General features: G+C 35.7%; 3 protein-coding genes across 4 annotated transcripts; 2 read left to right on the forward strand and 1 right to left on the reverse strand.

Moving 5' to 3' along the window:
• Positions 1 to 3,601: 3,601 nt before the first annotated feature.
• On the reverse strand, positions 3,602 to 8,904 carry LOC117615429 (leucine-rich repeat receptor-like serine/threonine-protein kinase BAM3). Its single transcript, XM_034344507.1, has 2 exons — positions 5,950 to 8,904; positions 3,602 to 4,358 (listed from the first exon to the last, which is right to left on the reverse strand). The coding sequence occupies exons 1-2, from the start codon at positions 8,519 to 8,521 to the stop codon at positions 3,934 to 3,936; spliced, it is 2,997 nt and encodes a 998-aa protein (XP_034200398.1). The 5' UTR covers positions 8,522 to 8,904; the 3' UTR covers positions 3,602 to 3,933.
• Positions 8,905 to 16,916: 8,012 nt separating this feature from the next.
• Positions 16,917 to 20,396, forward strand: LOC117615111 (60S ribosomal protein L3-2). 2 transcript variants are annotated; one of them, XM_034344116.1, is made up of 6 exons: positions 16,917 to 17,033; positions 17,880 to 17,985; positions 18,458 to 18,568; positions 18,872 to 19,176; positions 19,389 to 19,798; positions 19,951 to 20,396. In XM_034344116.1, exons 2-6 carry the CDS (start codon positions 17,901 to 17,903, stop codon positions 20,207 to 20,209), a joined length of 1,170 nt encoding a protein of 389 aa, XP_034200007.1. In that variant the 5' UTR covers positions 16,917 to 17,033; positions 17,880 to 17,900; the 3' UTR covers positions 20,210 to 20,396. The 2 variants fall into 2 exon arrangements, with proteins under 2 accessions (XP_034200007.1, XP_034200008.1); XM_034344117.1 differs by lacking the exon at positions 17,880 to 17,985 and having other exon boundaries at positions 16,964 to 17,033.
• A 1,125-nt stretch (positions 20,397 to 21,521) lies between these two features.
• On the forward strand, positions 21,522 to 23,436 carry LOC117614321 (B3 domain-containing transcription factor VRN1-like). Its single transcript, XM_034343089.1, has 3 exons — positions 21,522 to 21,951; positions 22,324 to 22,914; positions 23,044 to 23,436. Exons 2-3 carry the CDS (start codon positions 22,342 to 22,344, stop codon positions 23,278 to 23,280), a joined length of 810 nt encoding a protein of 269 aa, XP_034198980.1. The 5' UTR covers positions 21,522 to 21,951; positions 22,324 to 22,341; the 3' UTR covers positions 23,281 to 23,436.
• Positions 23,437 to 25,368: the final 1,932 nt, after the last annotated feature.

A 25,368-nucleotide genomic window follows, 5' to 3' on the forward strand; every position in this document is an offset into this window, starting at 1 on the left:
CAAAATCGTCCAGCAAGCATATACTTCTGTATAATATGAATATAGTGATTCTAATTAAGTGCCTAACACAGCATGGCTCAGTATCTTTGGACGAGCCAGGACAAGGTAATTTGACTTAATATGCCGGGTCGGTCCGAGGCACGTCATGGGTCGTGCCGCCCTAAAGCCCAACGAGCCAGCCCAATTAAAGCCCATTATTAAATTATATTGGTTTTAGAAAAAAAAATATTACATAGTATTATTATATTTATATCTTAAATTCAAGTCTATTTATTTTTTATGTTTCCATTTTTAAAGCCTAAACAATAATTTAGCCATAATCTATTTAAATGTACTTCAAATAATGTTATTGACCTATTTTTCCAACAAATAATAAATATTGTTAGTATATAAAAAAAATATTTAAATGAAGTTGTAAAAAAAAATTACCAAAAAAGAAAAAAAGAAAAAAAAAAGAAGCAATACATTCAAATTTGGTGTGGGCCCATATCGGCCCATTTAGTAGCCCAACACGAGTCTAGCCATGTTCCATATGGGTTAGAGCTGTCGTCTCAAGCAGGGATTGATGATTTTCATAATTAGGTTGTCCTAGTATGGCCAATTTATTAAAGGGTTAACTCTCGAGGTGTCGGCCCAGCCCGACACGACTGGTGTAACACCTCTAGTGTTGAGTGCACCGTTGTGAATCTATAGAAACTTTCGAATTAGAGATTGGAGGTCATGAGCCCCACATGCCCAGTTTACCTAGAAGGTGGGCCTCATTGGCTCAGTCAATACCAAATGGTTATGAGGTGTTTCTGAGTGGCTTTGGTTTCTAAAGGGTTTTAATGAATTCTTTTGCTTATTATTACTTGAGTTGGTTGAGGATTTGATGAAATTAGATTTCTAATAAACGTGTTATTCGTTCCATGTGAAAGTTTTTGAGATGTTATTATTGTTTTTCATACTTATGTCTTAGTTCGGGATTTGATTTGAATTACTTATGAAGATTTTTTGATTTTGTTTGATTAAGTTACCTATGTATACTTATAATTTATGTTGAAAGTTGGAGAAATGATTGGTTTCAATCTTTAATAAGTTTAAGAGAAATGAATGGTTTTGCTCTTCATTTGCGTACGTGAGCTTTATGTGAGTTTTGAAGGAAAGATTAAAAGTGTTTTATAAGCTTGTTTGTTTTTATATATAATTTACGCAAGTAAAATATAAGTTGACTTATGGATTTTAGGAAATTCCTTGAGTAGCCTATTTATTTGCAAGTATGAACTGCTTTGAGAGTTGGGAAATTTGGAAAGCATTGCTTTAGAGTTTGTGAATATTATTGAGCATATCACTAACATGAGAACTTGGATTGATTTGCAAATTACATTGAAAAATAATAATTGATAAAGATATACAAGTGCAAATTAAAAAAGAGAAAGAACATTGAAAACTAGTTTTAGTAAGAATAATTTATGTTTTCAAATGTCATGCTAAAAGAAATTTAGCTTTTTGTGGAGAGAATGAGAAAATTTACAAAGATAATAATGGTAACTTTTGGGGCTGCTTGAATTGATTGTAGAATTTGATGAGGTAATGCAAGAACATTTTAGACGTATTCAAAATAATGAGATTCATTATCACTATCTTAGTTATAAAACTCAAAATAAATTTATTGGTATGTTAGGCTCTAAAGTTAAAAGTGCTATAACTGAAAAATCAAATAGGAAAAATATTTTTCTGTAATACTTTATTGTACTCCAGATGCAAGTCACCATGAGTAAATGCCTTTAAAAATTCGATGTGTAGATATGTCAAATGCTCCAATAAAGTCAGAAGGGTTGTTTTAGAGTTCTTGAAAGTGGATGATACATCTGGATTTGGGCTTTTTAATGAGTTACAAGTTGTATTAAAGTATCTTAAACTTGATATTGATAATGTAAGGGGCTTCTTTAAAGATCATGTCCATGGATTAACTCTTAAATCATTGTCAACAACAAGATGGGAAAATCATATTAATAGTGTTAGAGCCATAATAACCCAAACTGATGATATAAGACAAGCTTTGTTTGAATTGTCTAGAAGTTAGTGAAGACGTCAAAACAATGATTGAAGTTAAATCTTTAGCAACATATGAACTTGAAAGTTTTGAATTTTTGTAGGGCATGACTATATGGCATAACATTTTGAAAACAATTTGACTTGGTTAGCCAAAAATTGCAATATGAGGATAGACAGATTGATGTTGCAATGAAAAATTTGAAGGGCATTGTTTCTTATTTTGTAGACTATAGGAAAAATGGATTCACATCTGCCTTACTTTATGCCAAAGAGATAGCACCTAAGATGGAAATTGACCCTGTATTTCCTAAAAAATGTCAAATTTGTAGGGAAAAAACAATTTGATGCAAATGATCATGAAGAGACTTTTCAATCGGCTGAAGAATCTTTTAGGGTTAATTATTTTCTTGTTGTAGTTGATATTGTTATTTCTTCATTGAGGAGTAGATTTGAACAATTAGAAATATTTTTGAAGGTTTTTTGTTTGATCTTAAAAAGTTATTAAAAATGAATTATAATAGATTGCATGAATGTTGAGCTAATCTTGAAGCTGCTTTAACACATGGCAATGAATCTGATATTAATGCTGCTTATTTGTTTTATGAATTGGAAGTGTTACAAATGTATTTACCAAAAGAGACAAAGACAACCATTCAAGTTATTGAGTTTGTCAAAGTTGTGGATTGTTTTCCAAATGTTTTAGTTGCTTATAGAATTATATTGACTGTGGCATCTACATAAAGAAATTTTTCAAAATTAAAATTAATAAAATCTTACTTGCGTTCTACTATGTCACAAGAAATGTTGAATGAATTGGCAATCTTATGCATTGAAAAGAATATGTTAGAAAAGCTTGATTTTAAAGACGTTATTGATGATTTTGCTTCTCAATGCGCTAGAAGATTATATAAAAAAAAGAAGAAAAAAAGAAGGTGATTATTTGTACTTTTTAATATTATTGTTTATGTTTTTTTGGTTTGTTTATGGTGCAAAGGAATTCAAAGCAGATATTTGTGTGCAATTGTGCATTGAAGAGCAACTGAGCCACGTGAGAACTTTTATCAAAGAATATGTTGTTTTGTTGACATGTTATAAGCTATTCGGCTATGAACCTAAATATGGTTTTTGTTGTTTATCGTTCATTAGTTGAATGAAATTATTATGTTTAAACCAAAATGAATGAATGAGAAAAAAAAATATTTATTTTCTTATTGCCTCATTTAATTTATCACCTTAGGCCACTCAAAAGTAAGAAAAGGACCTCATTTAATTTGTCGCCCAACATTTAGGCTACCCAAAGGTCAGGGCCGGTCCTGATGAAAATAAGAGATTATTTAATAATCTAATTGTAAGAAAACAAATGGGCGATTGCATTATGCCTGATAAAATGTTGAAAATATTGTGATGATAGTGAAATGACTAATGATTTCTGTTCATAATTCAATTGTGTGGTGGACCTAAAAGAGTGATTAGTGTGGAAAAAAGTGAAATAATGCTCGTATATGCACATATACACTTCATGCAAATTAACAAGTGTAACTATGAAAAAAAAATCTTCAATGAGTGAAATAAAAAAGCGATCATATTAATCATATGTAAATACTATATATTATGATACAAAGAGCCTGATATGGCTCCATTAAGCATGCATGCGCTTTTCTCAAAGTGCATACCCCTTGAAAAGAAGTGCATCCTTTAATTATTCTCCTACATTTGTTAATTGACCAGCGCTCCATTCCTAAATGTAAACAAAATAATTAAACCCAAAAAAAAAAAAAAAATTTCTAGTTTCCACATAGCACGGCCACAACAAAATCGAGCCGCTTTAAGACACCATATATTAATTAAACTCTAAAAATTATGTAGGAAAAAAAAAAAATTCATGTTTGCTTCATATTAAACCAAAATATCTTGTTTGAACTTGGCACATTTTGTGTCTTTCTCAGTATTCTTGGGTTGTTGGGAAGTGGCTAAGGATGAGGAGGACTGGAAGTAATCCGGGGAGTGGCGAGGAAACTCCGATAGCATTTGAACAACTTCTCTCATTGTTGGCCTCTCCACACTGTGTTCTTGGATGCAAAGCATTGCAATGAAGAACAAGTGCATTGCTTCATCTTTGGGTACAGATATTGCTAGCCTTGGATCAACAATGCTTGTAACATCTTCTTTTCGACAATTCGTAGCTTTCTTCGACCACTGCACTATGTCGACCCCTTCCCCGAACTCTCCCACTGGACGACGCCCTGTTAGAAGTTCTAACAGAACAACCCCAAAGCTATATACATCGCTCTTCTCATCCACCTTCAGTGTATATGCGTACTCTGCAACACATGCATAATAAACATCAATTAATATGACACACTGCAAGAGAAGGCCAAGGTCCAAACTAGTTTTTGAGCCAGCTAAGTGAAGCCCAAACTAGACAAAACGAGCCATAAAAAGGTGATAGGTTTAGGGATGCAAGTTGCAAGGAAGGAACCAGAGAAAAAGAAAAGCAGAGCAGCTGAAAAAAGAGAGAGGGAGGTGTGTCTCTTTCCACGTAATACCAAACCCACTTTGTTGCTCTAAAACAAAAGCCAAAAAAGATTGCAGTGGTGCTGGTGGGCATGTCGGGTTAGCTTTCACGACACTCAACGCCCGTTGTGTTAGACATCACTGTCAGACTGTTGTGTTTTGTGCGTCAGATTGACCTCTCATATTTCTGATATCAGAATTGTACATACAGCATACAATAAATTATTAAATCAAAAGTTTTGAAAAAATGGACCCCCACAATAAGCTGAGGATCGAGAGGTCCTCCAGGCACAGAATTTAGAGGCAGTTTGTGTGTTTTGTGGTTACCAAGAAAATTCCATGCATCATCATCTTCTTTGCTTCTCTCTCTCTCCCTCTCTCTCTCTGTGGCTCAAATCATGGTGGTTTTTTTTTGTTGGCATGTCATTTTAGCAATTGGATTTTGTGCAGAGAAAATCTTGGTGCATGACTTATGGTTATGGAGTTCAAGAGATTGTGTAGTGCAGGGGTTTGTTTGTGATATACATATATATATATATATTACACATTTCCCAAAAAAAGATAGATATTAGGGAATCACAACTCAAAAATCAATGTGTCAATGGAAGCAATACACGAATCAATCAATAAGATTTTGTTTTGCTTTCCAAAATTCTTTCTGTATGTACTATATTTTATGTGGAGAGAGAGAGAGAGAGAGAGAGATAAACGTGTAGTAATAATTTATAAGCATAAACAAATAGTAAAACCATTTTGTTAGATTATAATTTTTTTGGAGATTAAAAATACTCAAGGCCAGGAACCTCAGTGGACCCATATACTTATTCAAATGATTAGACAGACATGCATATTTCTTATAGAAATGATGAAGCCACATAAAAAGAAATCATATTCAAAGGAATTTTTTAAAATTATTCTATAGAAAATAGAAGACTAGTACTAGGCATGATAGTATTTACTAGCCAGAGTTTATAAACACAAAATTTATAACATGAACCCGAAAACTAATTATGTTTTGATTTTTTTTTAATGAAATTCTTAATTTTTTTTTTTTTTTGTCAGCAATTCTTAAGTTTCTGTATGGCTATTTTATGTTTTTTCTTTTTTTGGTTGTTGTTACAATGACTAATTTCATCACCCTTTCTTTTTTGGGAGCTAGATTGACACCATCAGGCTACTTCGTTCCTCGGATCGATAATCTGAAACATAAGAACTGAAAACTGACGGGTATGATTGTCTAATGTCATGACCCCAAAAGTACCAGAAATTCACAGATTAACTAACTTAACTACCATACCAAGTAACTTTTGACTCTACACAACCTACACCAAAAAGCTTGGAAAAAAAAAAATTCACAAATTGGTAAAATTTATAGAGAGGAAGAAATAATGTACGTACCAGGTGCAATGTAGCCATAAGAGCCTGCAATTGCAGACATACACTCAGATGTTCCACCATCAATCAAGAACTTAGCGAGCCCGAAATCAGCAACGTGCGCTTCAAAGCTCGAATCGAGCAAAATGTTGTTTGATTTTACATCCCTGTGAAGTATCAATGGAGAACAATCATGGTGAAGGTAGCACAGGCCTTTGGCAGCTTCAATGGCAATTTTGTACCTCAAATTCCACCCCAAGAATCCTCCCTTTTTCCCATGCAATGCCTCCCCCAAGCTTCCATTTCTCATATACTCGTAAACAAGCAGATTCGTTTCTTTGTTTGAGCAAAATGCCAGCAATCTCACAATGTTTCTGTGCCGAATGTTGCCTAAGGTTTGAATTTCTGCTCTGAAGCCGTGATCATGGCTGTTTGGTCCAAAACCAAGGAGTTTTTTGACAGCAATTTCAACCCCATTTGGCATTTTTCCATGGTAAACAATCCCTGCTCCTCCTCTTCCAATCACATTCCCATCTTTCACGCATTCGAGGATGTCAAAGATTGTGAATTCCAGCTTCTGGAAGGAAGTCATTTTCCATGAATCCGGGCCATTTCTTTTGAATGATTTGGCCTTGATTATAGCAGCAGCAGCAAACACCAGTGAGCATATTAGCAGGCCTAATGCGAAGATCAGCTTGAAATCCGCGGGGGGTTTTCGTGGTGTGTTTGTGATTGCGGTGAAGTTGCAAGGATTGTTTAGGAGTGAACCGCAAAGATGGGGATTGCCCGCGAAAGCAGAGGCATTAAAGAAGGCAAACTGCCCTGATTCGGGTAGCTTTCCTGAGAAATCATTGAAGGAAAAATCAGCAATTGTGAGGCTCTTCATGGTGCCTATTGATCTGGGAATGTTTTGGTTCAAGTGATTTCTTGATATGTTCAAGTAATTCAGGATGTGAATGCTGGAAATTTCTGGTGGGATTGAGCCAGAGAGGTTGTTCTGGCTCATGTCAAGGTAGGTGAGATGGAAACAGTTTCCAATTTCTAGTGGGATTTCACCAGAGAGTGAATTTCTGCTAAGATCAAGTTTTAGTACTTGATGTAGTTGGCCTATTGAAGGTGGGATTGGACCAGAGAATTGATTTCCACTAAGTAAGAGGATTTGGAGGGAAGAGAAATTCGAAAGCGAGTAGGGTAAAGGACCGGATAGGAGGTTGTCTGCCAGATTAAGCTGGCCTAATTTGGCCGGCTCCAATGAGCCATTAGAATTCTCTAGCAACATTCCAGATAGGTAATTGTTTTGAAACTCTGCTAAGCTCAGCAGAGGCAAGTAAATTAAGCCATTTGGTATGCTACCATTTAAGTAATTCTGCCCCAGCCTTACTCTAGTGAGACTAGAACATGCCCCTAAGGCTTCAGGGATTGGACCAAGGAGAAAGTTTTTCAAGAGAATTAGTATTCTCAGCTGATTTGATGAACACAAGTTTGGTGGGATTTTACCGGTGAGCTTATTCGATGACAAATCGAGCAGTTGAAGCTTCCCATTCTGGCCAAGCTTCTGTGGAATTATGCCAGTGAAGTTGTTCATCCACAGCCCCAGAGTTTCCAAGTTAGGCAAATCCGCGACGTAGTCTGGGATTGAGCCATGCAATCTGTTCATGAAGAGGTTGAAAAGCTTGAGCTGTTTGAGACTGGCAAACTCAAATGGGATTTCACCAGTCAGTGCATTGTTGGAGAGGTCAAGATTGACCAAGTTTGTCAAGTTGCCTAGCTGCCTTGGGATTGAGCCTGAGAGCAGATTGATGTGCAAGTAAAGCGTGTCGAGCGCCTTCAAATTCCCCAGCTCCCGGGGAATTGGCCCGTCTAATTCACAGCTTGAGAGATCCATGTGAACCAGATTGACCAATTTCCCAAACTCCTTTGGAATCCCACCTTCAAAAACGTTGTAGTAGCCCAAGTAAATCTCTCTCAGGTTAGTGAGATTGCCCAAGTCACCTGGAATTTCTCCATTAAGATCATTGCCTGCAATTGACAAGTACTCCAAGCTGGCCAAATTCCCATATGATGCTGGGATTTTTCCATTGAAAAAATTGCCTCCAAGATCCAAGTACCTGAGCTTCTTCAAGCTCAAAATCCCAAGTGGAAGAGAAGCGGTGAAGTTGTTGTTATAAGCATCAAACACTTCCAAGTTGGCAATGCTTGAGTAGTTCCAATCCAAGCTCCCACTGAATTGGTTGTTGGATATGTTGAGGAACTGAAGGTTTGTGAAGTTGGCAATGGCAATGCTGCCTGCGAAGTTGTTTCCTGCAAGAGAGAGGTCGGTGAGCCGGTCGAGGCCTGAAATCAGAGGAGATACAGAGCCAAAAAGATTGAAATCTGTTAAGTCCACTGCAACAACTCTTCCTCTATAGCATCGAATTCCAGCCCATGAACAAACTGATCTTGGAGATGAAGAATTCCAAGTGCTTAAAGCCAGTTCGGGGAATTGGAAGCCGTGCTTGAGTGTGACCAAGACATGAAAATCACTGACCAAAGAAGAAGCAAAGCAAGAGGTGCCAAGAAGAGAGAAAAATGTCAAGACAATGAAAGGAAGGACCATGATGGTTTTTTTCTTTTCCTGCTTTTTTTCTTGGGAAAAATATTCAAGACAATTGGGTTTGGAAGTATTCAAAGAGAAGATGAAGGGATTTAAGCATTTGGGTAGTTGTGGATTTTCCGGAAAAGGAAGGAAAAGTAAGAGGAATCTGAGAAACTTCAAGTGAGTATGGGGTTGAGGAATCAAACATCTTCACAAAGAAAGAGTCTTCAAATACAAGGAAGAAACTATGCCTCTGCTTTTCTCCTTTTTCTCTCTTTCTTTTCTTTTCTGTTCTGTTCTTTTCTTTTCTTTCTCACTGAGAGAAGAGAGGAAGATTGAAATTCTGCTGGGACTGGACTGGTGTGTGTGTGTGAGCTCCCTTTCTATATTTCTCTAAGTTATTAGCCCTCTTCTTTAGACAAAGCTGAGATGGAAAAAGTGGAAGAAGGATTGTTGAAAACATTATTAAAAATAAAAATAAAAATTTGACAATAAGATGGAAAATAAGAAGGCCGTTGGATAACAGAAATTTAAAGTTAAGATTTGGGGAGGAAAAGTAAAGTTGATGATGCTCTCTCTTTCTTTATTCATATGACAAAATTGCCCTTTAGCTTTAATCAAAGAATGGTCTTTATTGCTTTGAATGAGATGAGTGGCAATGGAGCTGCACTTTCAATCATTGAAAATGGTTCCATTGTCTTGAAGATTTTGGTGACTATCAGCTGGTAACCTCATTTTCCAAGCACCACGATGTACTTCTGAGGGGAAAATGAAAGGTGAGGAAAGCATTTAATGCCTGCCAATACTACAAATATTGTTTTTTATTGCCTCGAAGCTGCAATATGATTGAAATTTGACGCTATACTTATTGCCTTGTTGGTTTATTTGGACCAGAAAATAATCAAAATCGTTGGTATTGAGATTTCTCGCTCCTATAATATCGTGCGAACATCCGAATAAGAGAATAACTATATATATATATATGTTATGCTTGGCTTGTTAAAACCTCATGGACTATAATTTTTTGCATATCACTTTTGCCAACATATAAAATAAAAGATTACCAAATTGCTGTCAGGATGTTTTAAGAATATAGAAAAAAATGTTTGGATAATTTCCAGAAAGCAAAAATAGTACAGCTAGGTAGCATCTTTTGTTGTTCATCTTGTTATAAAATTCATATGTGCCATGCATATAAACACTTGGGCCATGCATAAAGAACCCATCAAATCAAATAGTTATAATACAAATACAATGTATCAGATATATAGCAGTCCTGCTTGCCTCATCATGTCATGACAATCTGTAAGCATCAAAGTGTGCTTCATCAGTCAGTAAAAACCCAAAATCGGAATTAAAAGCTGCAGAATACCATTGTGGATTTGTCATGTGTAATTTCTTATCCTAAAAACAAAAAGATGGGGTAATTCCCCATGTGGACTGATTATCTTGAGGTTGGAAACATGTGCCTGCAAGATGTACAGTGGTTGTAAGAAGTAAAAGATGAGTGATTATTAATATATCATTACCATGCTGTTGTTGAATGATCAATATATAATTATGTTGCATGGAATATGGAACCACTGGAAGCTTTTTTGTGCAGCTTTATTCCTTCTCCTTCTTTGCCCTACAGTACAGAGGCTGCCTGGGACCAACTCTCTATGTTTAGATGGTTTTTAAGGGCTTTATTAGAAGATGGAATAGTCTTAAAGAGAGGGCTGAAAAGTAAAAGCAGAGATGTATAATCTGCTTTTGATCTTCCACTTCAAAAGAAAAGCAAATTAAAGAACAGAAAAGAAAGAAAGAAAAAATAATCCATGACACCCCCTCCCTCCTTCTCCTCCTCCAAATTCACATGGAAAAGAGTGCTCTTGTATTAACTTGAAGAACTCATAATATCTCTCTCTCTCTCTCTCTCTCTCTCTCTCTCTCTCAAAAAAGAAAGAAAGAAAGAAAGAAAAATCCATGGCCCCTCACGCATGGGAAAGAGCGCTCTTGTATGAACATGAACTCTCTCTCTCATGTGGGCTTTGTCATACAAATTACAATACAATAGTGGCTGTCTTGGCTTCATGGCAAGGAGGGGGCTGATTGGGTGGAAGAAAGAGGAGTGTGTGCTCTTTTTGAGGTGTCTTAATCTGTCTTATTGATGGGCAGGCCTGCCCTTTTGAAGGGTCACTATCTTGTGGCCTTGGCTTTACAATAAACCCTAATGTGGTCACTCAAATGCGTAGCTTGGTAATGGCATAATTGGAAGTCTCATGTTTTGTAGTTAAATTCCAAGAGGGAACATCTCAGCTCAGTACTTTGCTTTTGTCTATAACCTTTAAATTTAGAGACAATAATACTAAGATCCAACAGAGGGATTTGATTGGTAATCAAAGATTTGCACAATATTGAGATACTTTTTTGTGTGTGATAAATTCAGTGCCTACCATAGATTGGAAGACTATGGGTCCATTGGTGTGCATCACATTTGTTTAATTTTGTCAATATCTAAAAGGATTTACATTTATCAAATGTTTTTTTTTTTTTTGTATCTGACCGATTAAGAAAATAGATAATTTGAATTTAAGACATTTTCTAACATTAAAAAAAGTATTTAGAAAGTTGTGTAACGATTTATTAGAATCGTTAGATGTTATAATTTTGGTGAATTAATAATATAGATATAGCAGTGCTACCTACATATATATAAAAGTATCTCAATGATTGTTTGTGGAATAACAATATGGAGTACTTATAATAGATAGAACAGCTGCTATATAGCAATAATAACTGAGAAGAAAATGTGGGACTGCAAATTTTCTGATAATTGACTTTCGGTGGCACTACCAAATTGCCCAAAAGAAAGAATCATGTTCTCTTCTTTCCTTTGGGGAAATTTAGTAGCTTTGTTCATCTCATTATCAAGCTGAAAGAATGTATCTTTGTTCTCTCATTTAATTAATGTTTTTTTTAACAAATCTAAGTTATAGTTGATCAAGTTATGGTATCTGCTCATTTGCACTCAAGTTTTGAATTCCTTACGACATATATTATAATAGTTTAAAGTTGTTTAGACTATCATATATATATAAAACATAAAAAGCTAGACTAGATATCCTTGGCTATATTCTAAAACCCTAGCCCCCTTTCTCCCAAAAAACACTCTAGAGTCGTTTTCATTTTGAGGGGGGAGGAAGTCACTCTTCTTCCTTCCCTCTCCCCTCCTCTCTTCCTATCATCTCCCTTCTCATCTCTTCCCCCATTTCCAAAGACAGAAGGTTTCTTCTCTTTGTCCTCGCTTTATTGCGATTTTCCTCCACCCATCATAGGCGGTTGTGTCTTGGTGTCGAATCTCCACTTGCGTTCCCGTGTCGGATCTCTACCACCATCCTTTTTGCAGTTTCTTTAAGTTTGGAATAAGTTGCAAAGACTCTTTGAGGTTTTTGTGTAATTTTCACCTCTCATTTTGTTAGAGTTTTATTTGTATTTTTATGGTTTGGTTTTTTCAATCTTTATCTCTTTTTGGTTGTTCTAAATTTGCAATCTTAGTTGGGATGCCAATACCTGAGTTTCTTCAATCTTGTATGATCGTTAATGGAGGCACAACAGATTGTCTTAATTTTAAATTTTCACAAAATACTCCAAAAATCCTATAAAGATTTTCTAAGACCATTTCCAACAAATTTTGGGACCCTAAAATAATGACACAAAGGGTCCTAAACAATGTTTCCTCCGACCCAGCAGTCCTAAACAATTTGGGACCCTAGCTTTATAAATGGTTTAAACGTAATTTTTTTTTCTTTTTCCGATGAACTCTTTTTTGAGCCAACTTTAGTTTAATTCATCGTAATTTATTTTTACAAACATTTTAACCAAAATAAAACACAATTTCTGAAATAAAATTTATTTTATAAAAACCAGTACAACAGCAAAGTAAATAAACACGATTGCAACAACAAGCGCAAGATTGCTCGAAAATATTTTTAATTTATTTCCTTTTTTTTCCGTACATTTTGAGTGGTTATTCCAACGGACATACGATGTAACCCTTTGTTTACCTCGTCAAAGAAAATAATAAACTTTTATAAATAAAAAAAATATTCACAGGAGTAATTAGATTAAACCAAATAGTGGAATGAATTAAAGTTTTTGGTTAATTAACTCTTGTTTTGAACAAATTTTATAGATACCAAGCATGGTAAAACCAAAATTATTCCGAGTCAAAGAAGCACCTGAGATTTTCTTGTATTAACACTGATATGAAGAAGATGAGAAAATGATTGAATATATATAAGGACAGTCAAAATGGTTGAAGTTGGGGCCAAGTTGAAGTTTGAACTAAATAAGGGTACACGACAGCATGATTACAATCTCACATATGAAACCAATGTTGGGACGGAAAGAGCATTATTGTCCTTTTTGACTAGGAGGGAGGGAGAGGAACCCAATTCATGAAAGCCATGGCAGCAGCAATATTTTCTTCACGCTTGTAAACCTTTCATTGGATTTGGAAAAACACTTTGGCGATGCCCCAAAGAAAAGAGCTTTCCTCATCAAAAGACAGCGAGCTTGTGTTTTACTTAAAGGAACATCTTCGATATAATGGGGCAAACTTGTCCTGTGGATCGCTTGTCTGCATTTTTCCCTTAATAAAGGAAATTCAAAATTAAAGGGAGAATAAAGAGAATAAAGGGAAAAGAGAAAATTGATAATTTTTAAGGATAAAGTACGGCATCTGCTCGTTTACCAAGCAATGACATGGATGTGGCTCGTTGTCAATTATATTTAGAGCAGCAACGCTAAATACGATCGACAACGAGTAATAAAAAGCGACCAAGATCCTCTCCTATAAAACTCTCAAAGGTAGAAGCCAGTATAAAAAATTTAGTGGAAAAGATAAAAATTTATGTACTTGTGGGGGGAGCTCTTTCGGGATTTGTCACTATCATTCTCAAGCACATGCAAGCAACAAACTAGATTTCATATAATTCTTCAAAATCTTAATTTGAGCAGAGCCTTTGATGGTTTTTTTTAAAATCAATATTAGAGAATTTCAAGGCCCTGCCATTACCCCAATAAGCGACCAAGATTATGTAGCAAAGATACGCAAATTTCTTTATGCAAGATTTTGTGCAAGTTTTTTGTCCATTGCATGGAAAAGTGGCTTGTTCTTAGCGCATTCAATAGATATATGCATGCAAAAGCTATACGCACAGAACCTCTTAAATCTGCAAAATTTTGTCTTCATTTGGTTAAGTTTGCTTTAAAAAGGATTTGCTTTTCTTTGTTTTGATCGATAACAGTACTTTCAGGACCAACATCACTAGCTTGGAGGGTTTCACATTGACTAGCTAAAGTGAGTGGGATATGTTGCCCGCACCTCTCTGTATGCATGTGTAATATATATATATATATATATATATATATATATATATATATATATTCTTTGCAAATTGCATACCAAGGATAAAATCTGGTCCGCACTCGTTATCGGATCAGATCTCGAGCCTTTATATTTAAAGTTTGAACATTTATTTGCATTTCTTTATATTTGAACTATTTTATTCTTAATTTATCCATTTATCAAGACACATTACTAAGCTTTGAATTTATTTATTTTCTAAATTGACGTTAACCTTGAAACCGTTAGTTTGTTTTGACTGTTATTTTTTTTTTCCTTCGCCCAATAATTTTTCTAGGATTGAAAGAGAATGAGAGATGGTATCCCGTTAATTGCTTGTCTACTTTTGTAAATCCAAATCTCTCTCTCACATCTTCTCGATCCATGCTTTAGCATTGACAAAGTCGAGACCACAATTTCTACACTCTTTAAAATAAAATTATACAAGTGCTATTGAGGATGAGAGAATCGAACTTAAGACTTCGGGTGCATGGGTAAATGCTCTTAAGCACCCTTTTAAGTTAATATTTCAAATATATCATATATCTTACTATACATGATATCGTATTTTAAATCTCATTATTAATTGGATGATCATTAGCAAAGAATTCTACACATTCTACTTGCTGCTTAAGTTTCTATAAAATAAACAAATTGACAAAAATTATATTACCATGTGTGAACTAGCTAACTATGCCATATTGACACACTAAAAAAAAAAAAAAACTAAACTATACCAAGTAAATAGTTTTTGTTTGACTAGATTGATAGTATGACAACATAACAATATTTCATATAATTAGATAATAATTAAATAAAAATACTATAAAATCATTCCCTTATAATTCTTTTGAAAGAATATGCCATTAGAAGATTCTGAGCAATTCTATATATTGTTTGTATATGTCATTTAGGATGATACATGAATAGAAGGAGGGATGAAGGTGGAAGGATATGGTAGAAACTAGAAGGTAGAAAGCATTTATCTTCTTTTGAGTTTATGATACTTTATAATGAATGTGGTAACAATATAAACAACAACAACACCACTAATAATAATATTAATTAATTAATTAAGAGATATGCGCATGACGTATATATACAACTTAAACTTTAAAATTAAATTTGCCCCAAAGTCAACTTGCACGATAATGAAAGTGAATACAAAGGTTATATTCTTGAAAAATGACTACATAACATTGTAGTGTGATAACATAATGCCAATTGCCAAAGTAATATCCTAGGTTTGAACTGGATTGACGTGGAACATAAGTTTTTTTTTATGAATTTTATTTTTTAGATGAAACTTATAAGATACAATAAATTAAATTGTTGTTAAATTTAATAAGTCGAGTCATAACATACCGAATATCAGTCATAACACTTATCTAAATTAAATTAAATATATCGATCTAGTTAATTTGACCAGTCAAACATGGCCTAAAATAGTGTCAAAGGCTTTAAGTCATACCTTGAAATTTACAATTCTGATTGCCATTATTTAAGGTCCACTTTCACGGAAACTAGAGGAGGAGATTTAATTTGATAAATTATTATTGTTGTGACTGAAACAAGTGCTATTCGTGTCATTTAAGTTCCTAATCCTATGTGTAATCTTATCGTAATATTCGTGTCATTTCCAAAGAGAATCTAGTGACATAAGATTTGAAAAAGAAATAATTAATTAGCCAAGAGAGGGAGGATGTAGTCACCTGACAGAGATAGATAGATAGATAGCTACTGGAGGACATATCCATGACTAATAATAAATTAATAATAAAATATTCAAGGTCTGCGCCTAGGTGGATCATGTGGTTCATAATAATTATATTTCCCATTTGGAATTTGACATCATGGCTTTGAATTGGGGCTTTCTTCTTCTCTCAACCTGGCACTGGTGGAATTCCAAGTCATGTTGAAATGGATTTAACCATCTTTGTCGTCTTGATATCATTGCCACTCATGCTAGCTCCTGTGTCAGTCATGAGTCATGCATAACTATAACTATAACTATATATATATAAAATCTTACCCCATGCTGAAAGCATATATTCAACGATCTCCCAAAATTCAGATTTGATTACTTCTTATTAGAAAGTTCTAGCAAGTGGACACCTCCAGTAAAGCAATTGTTTGTATTTTGCATCTAATTAGAGATACTCTAAGACCAACTCCAATATAAGGATGTCAAAATGACATTTACATCTCATGCATTAATTATTATTTTTGTTCTTTTTTTTTTTTTTTGGCCGAAGGAATCGCCCTAAATTATATTGAGTTCCTTGTATGACTACAATGAGCCAACAAAACTTGTTTGACTCCGATTTGAAGGATGAAAGAATATTTTTATGCCACTCTTGTGTATAATGCATATAAATTTCAAAAACAATTTTGAATGAGACCCTCGTTGTTGAATCGAATCCTAAAACAAGTCGTCAATTTCTACAGTTACTTCTAACAACGACCAAATGCCCCTTGCAAACCTTGGTTTGTCCAGCCACCAAAAGTTGACAACCCCCCTTCATATGATTGCATATATGTGGATACAATATACAAATCAAGTTTAAAATTAAGATAATTTTCACACAACATGAAACTGACATGACATGAAAATATTAGAACATCCTAGGGTTCATAATATGGGCATGGCCCGCAACCCGTGGACCGACATGAACCCATGAGTTCACAACCCACCCCGGCTAGTAGCTTTGGGCTGGCCGACTAGGCCTAATATTTTAGTGGGCATGGAATGGACCAAGGGTTTAAAACCTAGGCCCGGAATAGCCCAACTCATTTGAGTATGATGAAACTCAAGCATGGGCGGGGGGTTGGGCCGACGTAATGAAACCCAAGCATGGTCCAGCTCAGCCTTAAAAAAATGACTAATACCTAAAAGTCCAGCCCAAACCCAATAATGAACCCTAAGTCAACCTTGCCAGGTCTACATTTACCCTTTCTTGCCTTTCTTGCCTTTTCTTGAGAGCACAGATCCGACGGATTTAATCATATAATCAATCAAATCGTAGCCGTGGGTTCCACTTTAAAAGCAGTGCATTTAGGGTTTCCTAGTCTCACTGAAACCAAAACATTCCTGGTTGCGGCTCTTGGTCTCTGCCATCTTCCCTCTCTTATCTCGTTACATAGGTAACATCGTTTAATTTCTCTGGAATTCTGAGCACAGACTTACTGAATTACTTCTTCTTATTGTTTTGCATCATATAATTGTTCTTATAAATCATGAAAATGGGAGTTTTAAACTCATTTTTATTTCTCTCTGTTTATTCCGTGCCCTGAATTTGGGGTTTGAATCTTAACTTCAATCGTATATACATAGATATATGATGTATTTATGTTGACGTGTTCTTGTTGTATGCTAGAATGAATAAAATCCTTGAATTGAGCACGTGTGAAATACTACTATTTTTCTCTGTTGGTGTTGTGAGATGGCTTCCCCACGAGAACATTGTTAGTAATCAAGGCTGGAGTCTCGACAGGGCTCTATTTTTGCCAAGACCCTAATTTGGGTTTTGGAAAGAAATACGAAGGAGCCCGAGAATTGGCATTGTTTTGGTGCCATAGGCCTTTGGTTGTGGGGAGCATTTCATATCATCTACCGAAGAAGATGGTAGTATTTTACATCGTTTTCAGTTTAGTGGTACTTGGACAATTTTACATGGTTTTTTGATGTCATTTTTGTAATGACTATGTAAAAAATGATTTGATCCTTTTTCCTTATAAAAGGGTTTTATAATACAAAAATATTTTGTAAGATTTTGGAGTTTCTAATGGTAACAATCCTTTTGATAGTTTATTGCGGTTGATGCCTCACATCTCCCCTCCACTTCCAATCAGAAAATCAAATATTGCTGCTATGTCATTATGAGTTTTGCTTTTTGATATTTCAAAATATTTGATTAATTCTTTCGACTTGAAGATGCTTGAATTTGTTTGCACCATGGTAAGAATATCTGAGGTTTTGGAGTTTTGTAGACCTTATTTTAAAGAGGAAGCATGTCTCATCGCAAGTTTGAACACCCAAGACATGGCTCTTTGGGATTTCTTCCAAGGAAAAGAGCAGCCCGCCACAGAGGAAAAGGTTTATTGTGTTCTTCAATAGTTTTATATCCCTATGGAATGGCATGAATTACCTTTATCATATTTTATTTTTTGTTATGCTAAGATTACTATTATGTGACTGTATAGAGTTGAAGTATAGAACTCATGTGGTGTAGCATGCAGTAGAATTTAATTATAACCTAACGTGACGACTTGTATCTTAGACATTAGATCAGATATGGATATACGGGAGGCATGGTGGGTAATGACAGGTAAAATTCCCTGTAGAAGTTCTAAGTTCCTCAACATGTGTCCACATGGGAATGCTACTGTGTGGATAGTTGGCTGTGTTTGTCGATTAGTTGGAGGAAGTTACAGAATGAAATTTTGCATCTTCTGATTTTTTATTTTTGTTTGTGATAGCATTTTTCCTTTATGTCACTATTCTTTGTGCAATTATACGATCTGATTGGCCAAAAGTTTTCACTGGGATTACATGGGTACTTTTGCAGTGAAGGCCTTCCCAAAAGATGATCCAACCAAATCTTGCAGTTTGACTGCTTTCCTGGGATACAAAGCTGGAATGACCCATATTGTGAGAGATGTTGAAAAACCAGGATCAAGTTAGTTTCCCTATCATTTTACGATTGTGATTTAGCATACTCTGAAGAAAAATTGTCTGATGAGAAATGTTAGAATATGATGCTAACATTTTTCACCATTTAATGTCTGTAAAGTGCATTGTGAATGGATGTTTGATTGGTACAAGAAGCGTTTATTTGGAAAACGGAAATGACATACACATGCCCCTTGGAAAATAATGCATAGATGCCTTATTTATTCATAGTTCCCCTTCGTCTGTGGCCTACTTATATTTATCTGATTTATCTTTAGTGCTTATGTTCTGAACCCACCTTTCCTTGTAGAGCTACACAAGAAGGAAACATGTGAAGCAGTTACAATTATTGAAACACCGCCAATGGTGGTGGTTGGGGTTGTTGGTTATGTGAAAACTCCCCGTGGTCTCCGTTCTTTGGACACAGTGTGGGCTCAGCATCTGAGTGAGGAGGTGAAGAGGAGATTCTACAAGAACTGGTGCAAGTCTAAAAAGAAGGCATTCACCAAGTACTCAAAGAAATTTGAGAGCGAAGGTGGGAAAAAGGATATCCAGGCTCAATTGGAGAAAATGAAGAAGTACTCCTCTGTGATTCGTGTTTTGGCTCACACTCAGGTAATGAGTTTTGATATTTACTTGGCTCATCTTTGCTGTCTTGGAAAGTGGATTTGGTGTGACTACTTGTTCCAAATAAAAAAGGATGTGATGTGACTACTTATTCCAAATAGAAAGGATGTGACTCTGTCAAAAATTTTCTATGTTCAGATGAATTTTGCTGAAATATGTACTGTTAGTTAGAACTAATCTTTGATGGCTGTCTTTTGTAGATTAGAAAAATGAAGGGATTGAAGCAGAAGAAAGCCCATCTGATGGAGATTCAGGTGAATGGTGGAGACATTGCAAAGAAGGTTGACTATGCTTACAGTTTGTTTGAGAAGCAGATTCCTGTTGATGCTGTTTTCCAGAAGGACGAGATGATTGACATTATTGGGGTGACCAAGGGGAAGGGTTATGAGGGTGTGGTGACACGTTGGGGTGTGACCCGGCTTCCACGTAAAACCCATCGTGGGCTGCGGAAGGTAGCTTGTATTGGTGCCTGGCATCCAGCTAGGGTTTCATTTACTGTTGCCAGGGCTGGGCAGAATGGTTACCATCATCGTACTGAGATGAACAAGAAGATTTACAAGCTTGGAAAGGCTGGGCAAGAGTCACACTCTGCAATGACTGAGTTTGACAGGTTGGTGCTTCTTCCTTTACATTTTTCTTCTCGGTTAAGATTTTACCAGGGTTGAATCTGAAATAAACCCCTTGCAATTGGTCTATTGTAATGGTTAGTCTTGTCCAATCTGCAATATTTAAACGTCTTGCTCATTATCATTTTCTGATCAGGACTGAGAAGGATATTACACCAATGGGAGGTTTCCCACACTATGGTGCAGTGAAAGAGGATTATCTTCTAATGAAGGGCTGCTGTGTGGGTCCTAAAAAGCGGGTTGTTACCTTGAGGCAGTCACTTCTGAAGCAGACATCTAGGGTTGCTTTGGAGGACATTAAGCTCAAGTTTATTGATACGTCATCCAAATTTGGCCATGGTCGTTTCCAAACTACCCAAGAGAAGGCAAGGTTCTACGGACGGCTGAAGGCTTAATTTGGCATTAGTGATAGATCAACAGTTATCCCTTTTTTGTTGTTTGATCATTAGTTATTCAAATACACAACGCTTTTGGTTTAGTTTCCAAGTTTTGTGAGCATTCAATTTTGGGAAAGATTTATTGGCTGTTTGTTACGCTTATGTGACATTGTTCGAGTCAGAAGTGAGATTGAGTTTTATTTAGAAAGTGTTGTTTTTTATAAGAACTTTCAAATATAACTAAAAACCCACTTAAAAAGACACAAGTGCCCAATTATACAATTTAAAGCCAAAATTTCTCTTAACACACGTCAAACAAAAAAAAATCCAGCGAGCACGCTAGAACTTCGTAAGTGTTTGCTTTGTTATCTTTTCTTTTTTGGTTGGATTTGTTTATAAAAAAGTGACACTCCAACAATAAATTGAGAGATTTAGGAGGGTTTGGTATCATGCTCACTGAGAAAGCTCATCGCTTTGGGTTGATTGTCTGATGTACTGCTATATGTTACATATTTGCAGCTAAAGAAACCATTGAACACGATAGTGTAAACGAAAAATCACTAAATTTTGACATTACAATACAAAAGGTCAACAAGACGATCTACAAATAAAATAAAAAAAACCATTCATTCATTAGAATTCATAAATGTAAAGAGTAAAAGGTTATTACTCTGTCTCTAATTTTGAAGTATTTACATCAAAGACCATCCGAGTCTAAAGCTGCATTAGTCTCTGTCTGAAAGGGGGAAGCATGCTGCTGCTGGCATATGCATATATTGTGGTGGATGGATAGTATTAATGATGAGGTTAGGGTGTCGCAAGCTATGCCCATTTTGGTGAAAAAAAAACTCTCTGTGCTTTCTGCCACTGCCATTTTGGTGAAAAAAAGCTTTCAATACTCCCCCTCTCCCCCCAAAATCTCTTTATTGTCTTCTGGTTGGTTGGCTCAGCTCAGCTCAACTCACTTGAATTAAAACACCCCCACACCACAGCTGCCCTCTCTAGAATTGAAACCACAGCTTTCAAGTGCTTCCTTCCTCCTACAATGGCTGCAAAGAAAATTCCCCATTTCATGAAGACGATAATGAACACGAATGCTAGAGACAAAAGACTTGTAAGCAACCCCAACTCTGCCTTTTAACTTCTGCTTTATGAATGAAATAGGAGGGCTTTGTTTTCTATTTTGACCAGTCGTGCTCTGTCTGAGATAAGACCCGCCTTTTCATGCTACTTTTCTTGACCCATTCAAGCCATGAAAGAGGTCGGAGGCCTGGTAACTCCAGAAAGCAGAGAAAGACAAACGAGCGGAACCTCTAACATCTTTATGGGTCTTGCAGAGTCTTGTCCTAAAGTCCCACTCCCACACAAGCCTGCACTTCGTATATAGACAGAGGATTCTCGACATATTGATTTTGCGCTTGCGGGTTCGAGACCCGTCAGTCCCGACCTAAGGTCTGATGAATCGATCTTTCCTAACTGGGCTTGTTTTTGACAAGTTTAAATGAGGGGCTTAACTTAATTAGCCCAGCAGCCCAATTCTGACTTGGGTTTATTCTGATTAGTCAAATTTTGCTCTTGCAAAATTGAATGGCTTTGTGTTTGGGTTGATTTGACAAAAATACATTTCCTGCAGTAAGGAGTAAAAAAGTGCACATCTTCCCCTTAGTCCCTCTTAGTCCGGCGTCCCCACCAAACATAGGATAGGACTTAGTCCAAGCCAACCCTATCCTTGTGATTAGTCCTAGCCTAGCCAATTCCATGTAAGAAAACATGCTGCCTTAGCTATCTAACTTACTGTGAATGAATTGAATTCTCCCTTTGATGTTGAATATTTTATGAACAATTGAGTCTTTTATATTTTAGGATTTATGATTGTGATATTAACAATCATATTTGATTATACTGGATTGATTATTACGCTTGAATAAGAATTAGTATTTCAATTTAATTATTTAATATTTTTAACATTAAAAGCATGAAAGTGTCTCGGGAGGCATACACCTCAACGCTTTAAGTGCCTCGCCTTTCAAAACACTTCTCTGCACTACATATATGGCTTTGTTTTGTTGGCTATGGAGAAGTTCTAGATTGCTTTATGAAATAGCTAGTTGACAAGTTTTTGTTTTGTGCAGAGGGTGCCAAAGACATTTATGAACAAACATGGAGAGCAACTATCAGATCAAATACACTTTAAGCTTCCAGGTGGTTTGGAAAGTGAAATAAAACTCAAAAGATGTGCTGGTGAGTTTTGGTTTGAAAAGGGTTGGCCAGAGTTCTCTAAGTTTTGCTCTCTTGATTTTGGTAGCTGCTTAGTCTTCCGATATGAAGGGAAATCCAAATTCCACGTCTTGATATTTGATGAAAGCGGCATAGAGATTAAATATCCAACAATGCCCCAAATTGAAGGAACCGATGAAGAAGAAGATGATGATATGTCTACAAAAGAAATTTTGGAGATTGAAGATGATGATAAGTCTGTAGAGAGCTTAGATATTGAAACTGATGAAAGTTTGGAGATTTTAGTAATTGATGAAGATGAAGATGATGATGATGTTAAGTCTGTTGAGAGTTTGGAGTCCTTTCCTCTGCCTCAAGAGAAAAACAGAAGAAAGCCACGCTCTTCCTCAAAGCCATCATCTTTGAGGGCTGCTGTTAAAGCTGCCAACAAGTTCGTCTCAAGCCACCCATTCTTCAAAATCACTTTGGGGCCATCCCGTAAGGCGGTAAGGGATTTCTACAACTTCATTTGGTTCAGACACTGATTTATAACATTCTACATGTAGCACTTTATTCAAAGTCTAGCTCTAAATCATCTCCACTATATATCATTGAGCCATATGTTATATCTGCAGCATGTTCCAGCTAGTTTTCGAAAGCATTTCACTCCAGTGAAGAATCAAACCGCGAGGCTTCTGGTCGGAGATAGATTGTGGCCTGTGACTTTGATTTTTCATCCTCAAAACTACCGATTTAGTGCTGGTTGGGGAGCATTTGAAAAGGCAAATTGGTTAAAAGAAGGAGATATTTGCATCTTTGAGCTTATGGACAAAAAGAACCTTGCACTGGAAGTGAACATTTTCAGATGCTGATTATTATTGGATATGTTAGTTGTAGGTTGTTTTATGAACTCTGTGTGACTTGCTGGGCTCTCCAGGGATCTTTGTTAGAACCATTCGGTAGGCCTTCTAGGCCAGGTTGTTGTATGGAACTTTTTATTTATTTTATATATTTGGTTCTTGGTTTAATTTGTTTTATGGGGTTGATGGTTGAATTTGGTTATTGCCTTCTCATTAGATTAGATTTGGGTCAGGAGTTGATTATTTAATCCTTATTTGCAAGGCTTGCAGAACACTGGAGAGAAGCCCAAGTTCTGCTTAAACAAGAGTTGTGTTGTATAGGCAGAAGCTGCTGCTATAATCTCTCAACTAGGCATTAACCTATAGAAATGCTTTCTTGCTAGATTGAGAATATTTTTGTTTGACTAAAATATATGTGACAACCATTTTTATAGAAGCGCTCTTGACATAAGCGCTACTGGTATAAGCACTTCCAAACAAGTCCTAAGTAGATTTTTGCCAACACGAGTTTAAAGAAAACACAAATAAGGGTGCACCATCTTTGTTTCTTTTTTATCCTTCATACGTTTCCTTATGAAGATCATGAATAAAGTGGGGGTCATTACTGAGTATGCCTAAAGTAAAGAGAGAAAATAGCAAAACTTATGAAGATGATATGAAAAAGCAAAACAAGTTGTTTCAACTCTTTTCCCATGCAAATTCTTTGTGCATTCATTTCCTTTTGACTGTAGACTCTATAGTATGAGAAGATAATTTTAAATTGTTTTGCTTGCTAAGTCTCCAAGGAAAAGAAAAACATATGCGTTTCAATCTATTTTCAACTATGCTTCGGTGTGCTTTTTCTTCATGGGGGTCCCTTTGCTTTGCTTTGTGGAAATGTCTTACATGGAAATCAAAAGTAACAATCTTTCATGTGATGAAATGGGTAATTTCATTAAAAAGGGAATCATACTTCATTTCTCTTTTCTGATTTGACATGGCATTTTAGCTCACTTAATTTTATCTAATTTTTTTTGTTATAACTTATAATTAAATTGCGAGAAAGATGAAGAGTTGATCAGCAGACCTTGGATAAAAAGAGTGAAAAAAATCTAGGTAAGCAAGGGGCTCCCTCACCCACCCGAAGTCCTTTATTCGAATCCCCATATTCTAATATTGCTTGTATAAAAATTTTAAGAAAAAAGAAAAAAGAAAAAAAAAGAATCTGGGCTGAAGGTTAAGTTATTGGAATTAGTTGTGCACTTTTATTGTTTGCTCTGAAACTTTTATTCACTGTTTAAGTTAACAAGATGTTCACTTTATACTGTTGTTGTTTGCATTTGATTGTTTTTAGATAAAAATGATGGTTCCTTTCTCAATATTAGGAATATGAAAGAGTAGTCTAGATAGCCTTTCACATCATTCTCAGACATGGTGATGGCCTTGTTGACAAAAGCCTCGCACTCAATGGGTTCACGGCAACAAACAAAACCCCCCTACTACCAACGCAAAGCTTACCCCTCTTCCTTTTTCTCTGCATATACTTTAATATATTCTTTATGTGTAATATGTATGTATGTATGTATGTATGAATATATGCACCTCTCTAGGCTTACTTTTTTCATTATATTTTGATTTCTTCACTTCCAGATTTTATTTCATTTTTATTTTGGGTAAAGCATTCTTGGCTTACAGGTAATTTAACAAGTCCATTTCTCCGTTAACTTATAAACTAGTTCTGATTCTTAGTCTGACGATACTTTTTTTTTTTTTTAAATAATGTTGAAAGAGATTTTAAGTTCGAGTCCTGGTTGTCTAAGTTGGATTATCGTTTTTTTGTGATTGAGAGAGTGACTTTTTACTTCAATTTTAGCTTTGAGTGAGACAGTATGGTCCTTTCCTGCAAAATTTTGCTTTGAGTGTACTGGGATTTTGCAAAGAATACAGGTATTGGCTTTAGTGATTCTGACAAAACAAATGTCATGGGTTTAAGAAAATATGATGAACAAATAAATAAATGTGGTCTATATCACTACTTTTCTGTAGCTCTGTTCTTTATGTTTGCTATGCTTACCCCTCTCATCCCATTTCTTTCTTCTCTTGAATCATTCCTCATCTGGT

Source organism: Prunus dulcis, chromosome 1, assembly GCF_902201215.1.
Source record: "Prunus dulcis chromosome 1, ALMONDv2, whole genome shotgun sequence".
Lineage (NCBI taxonomy): Eukaryota > Viridiplantae > Streptophyta > Magnoliopsida > Rosales > Rosaceae > Prunus > Prunus dulcis.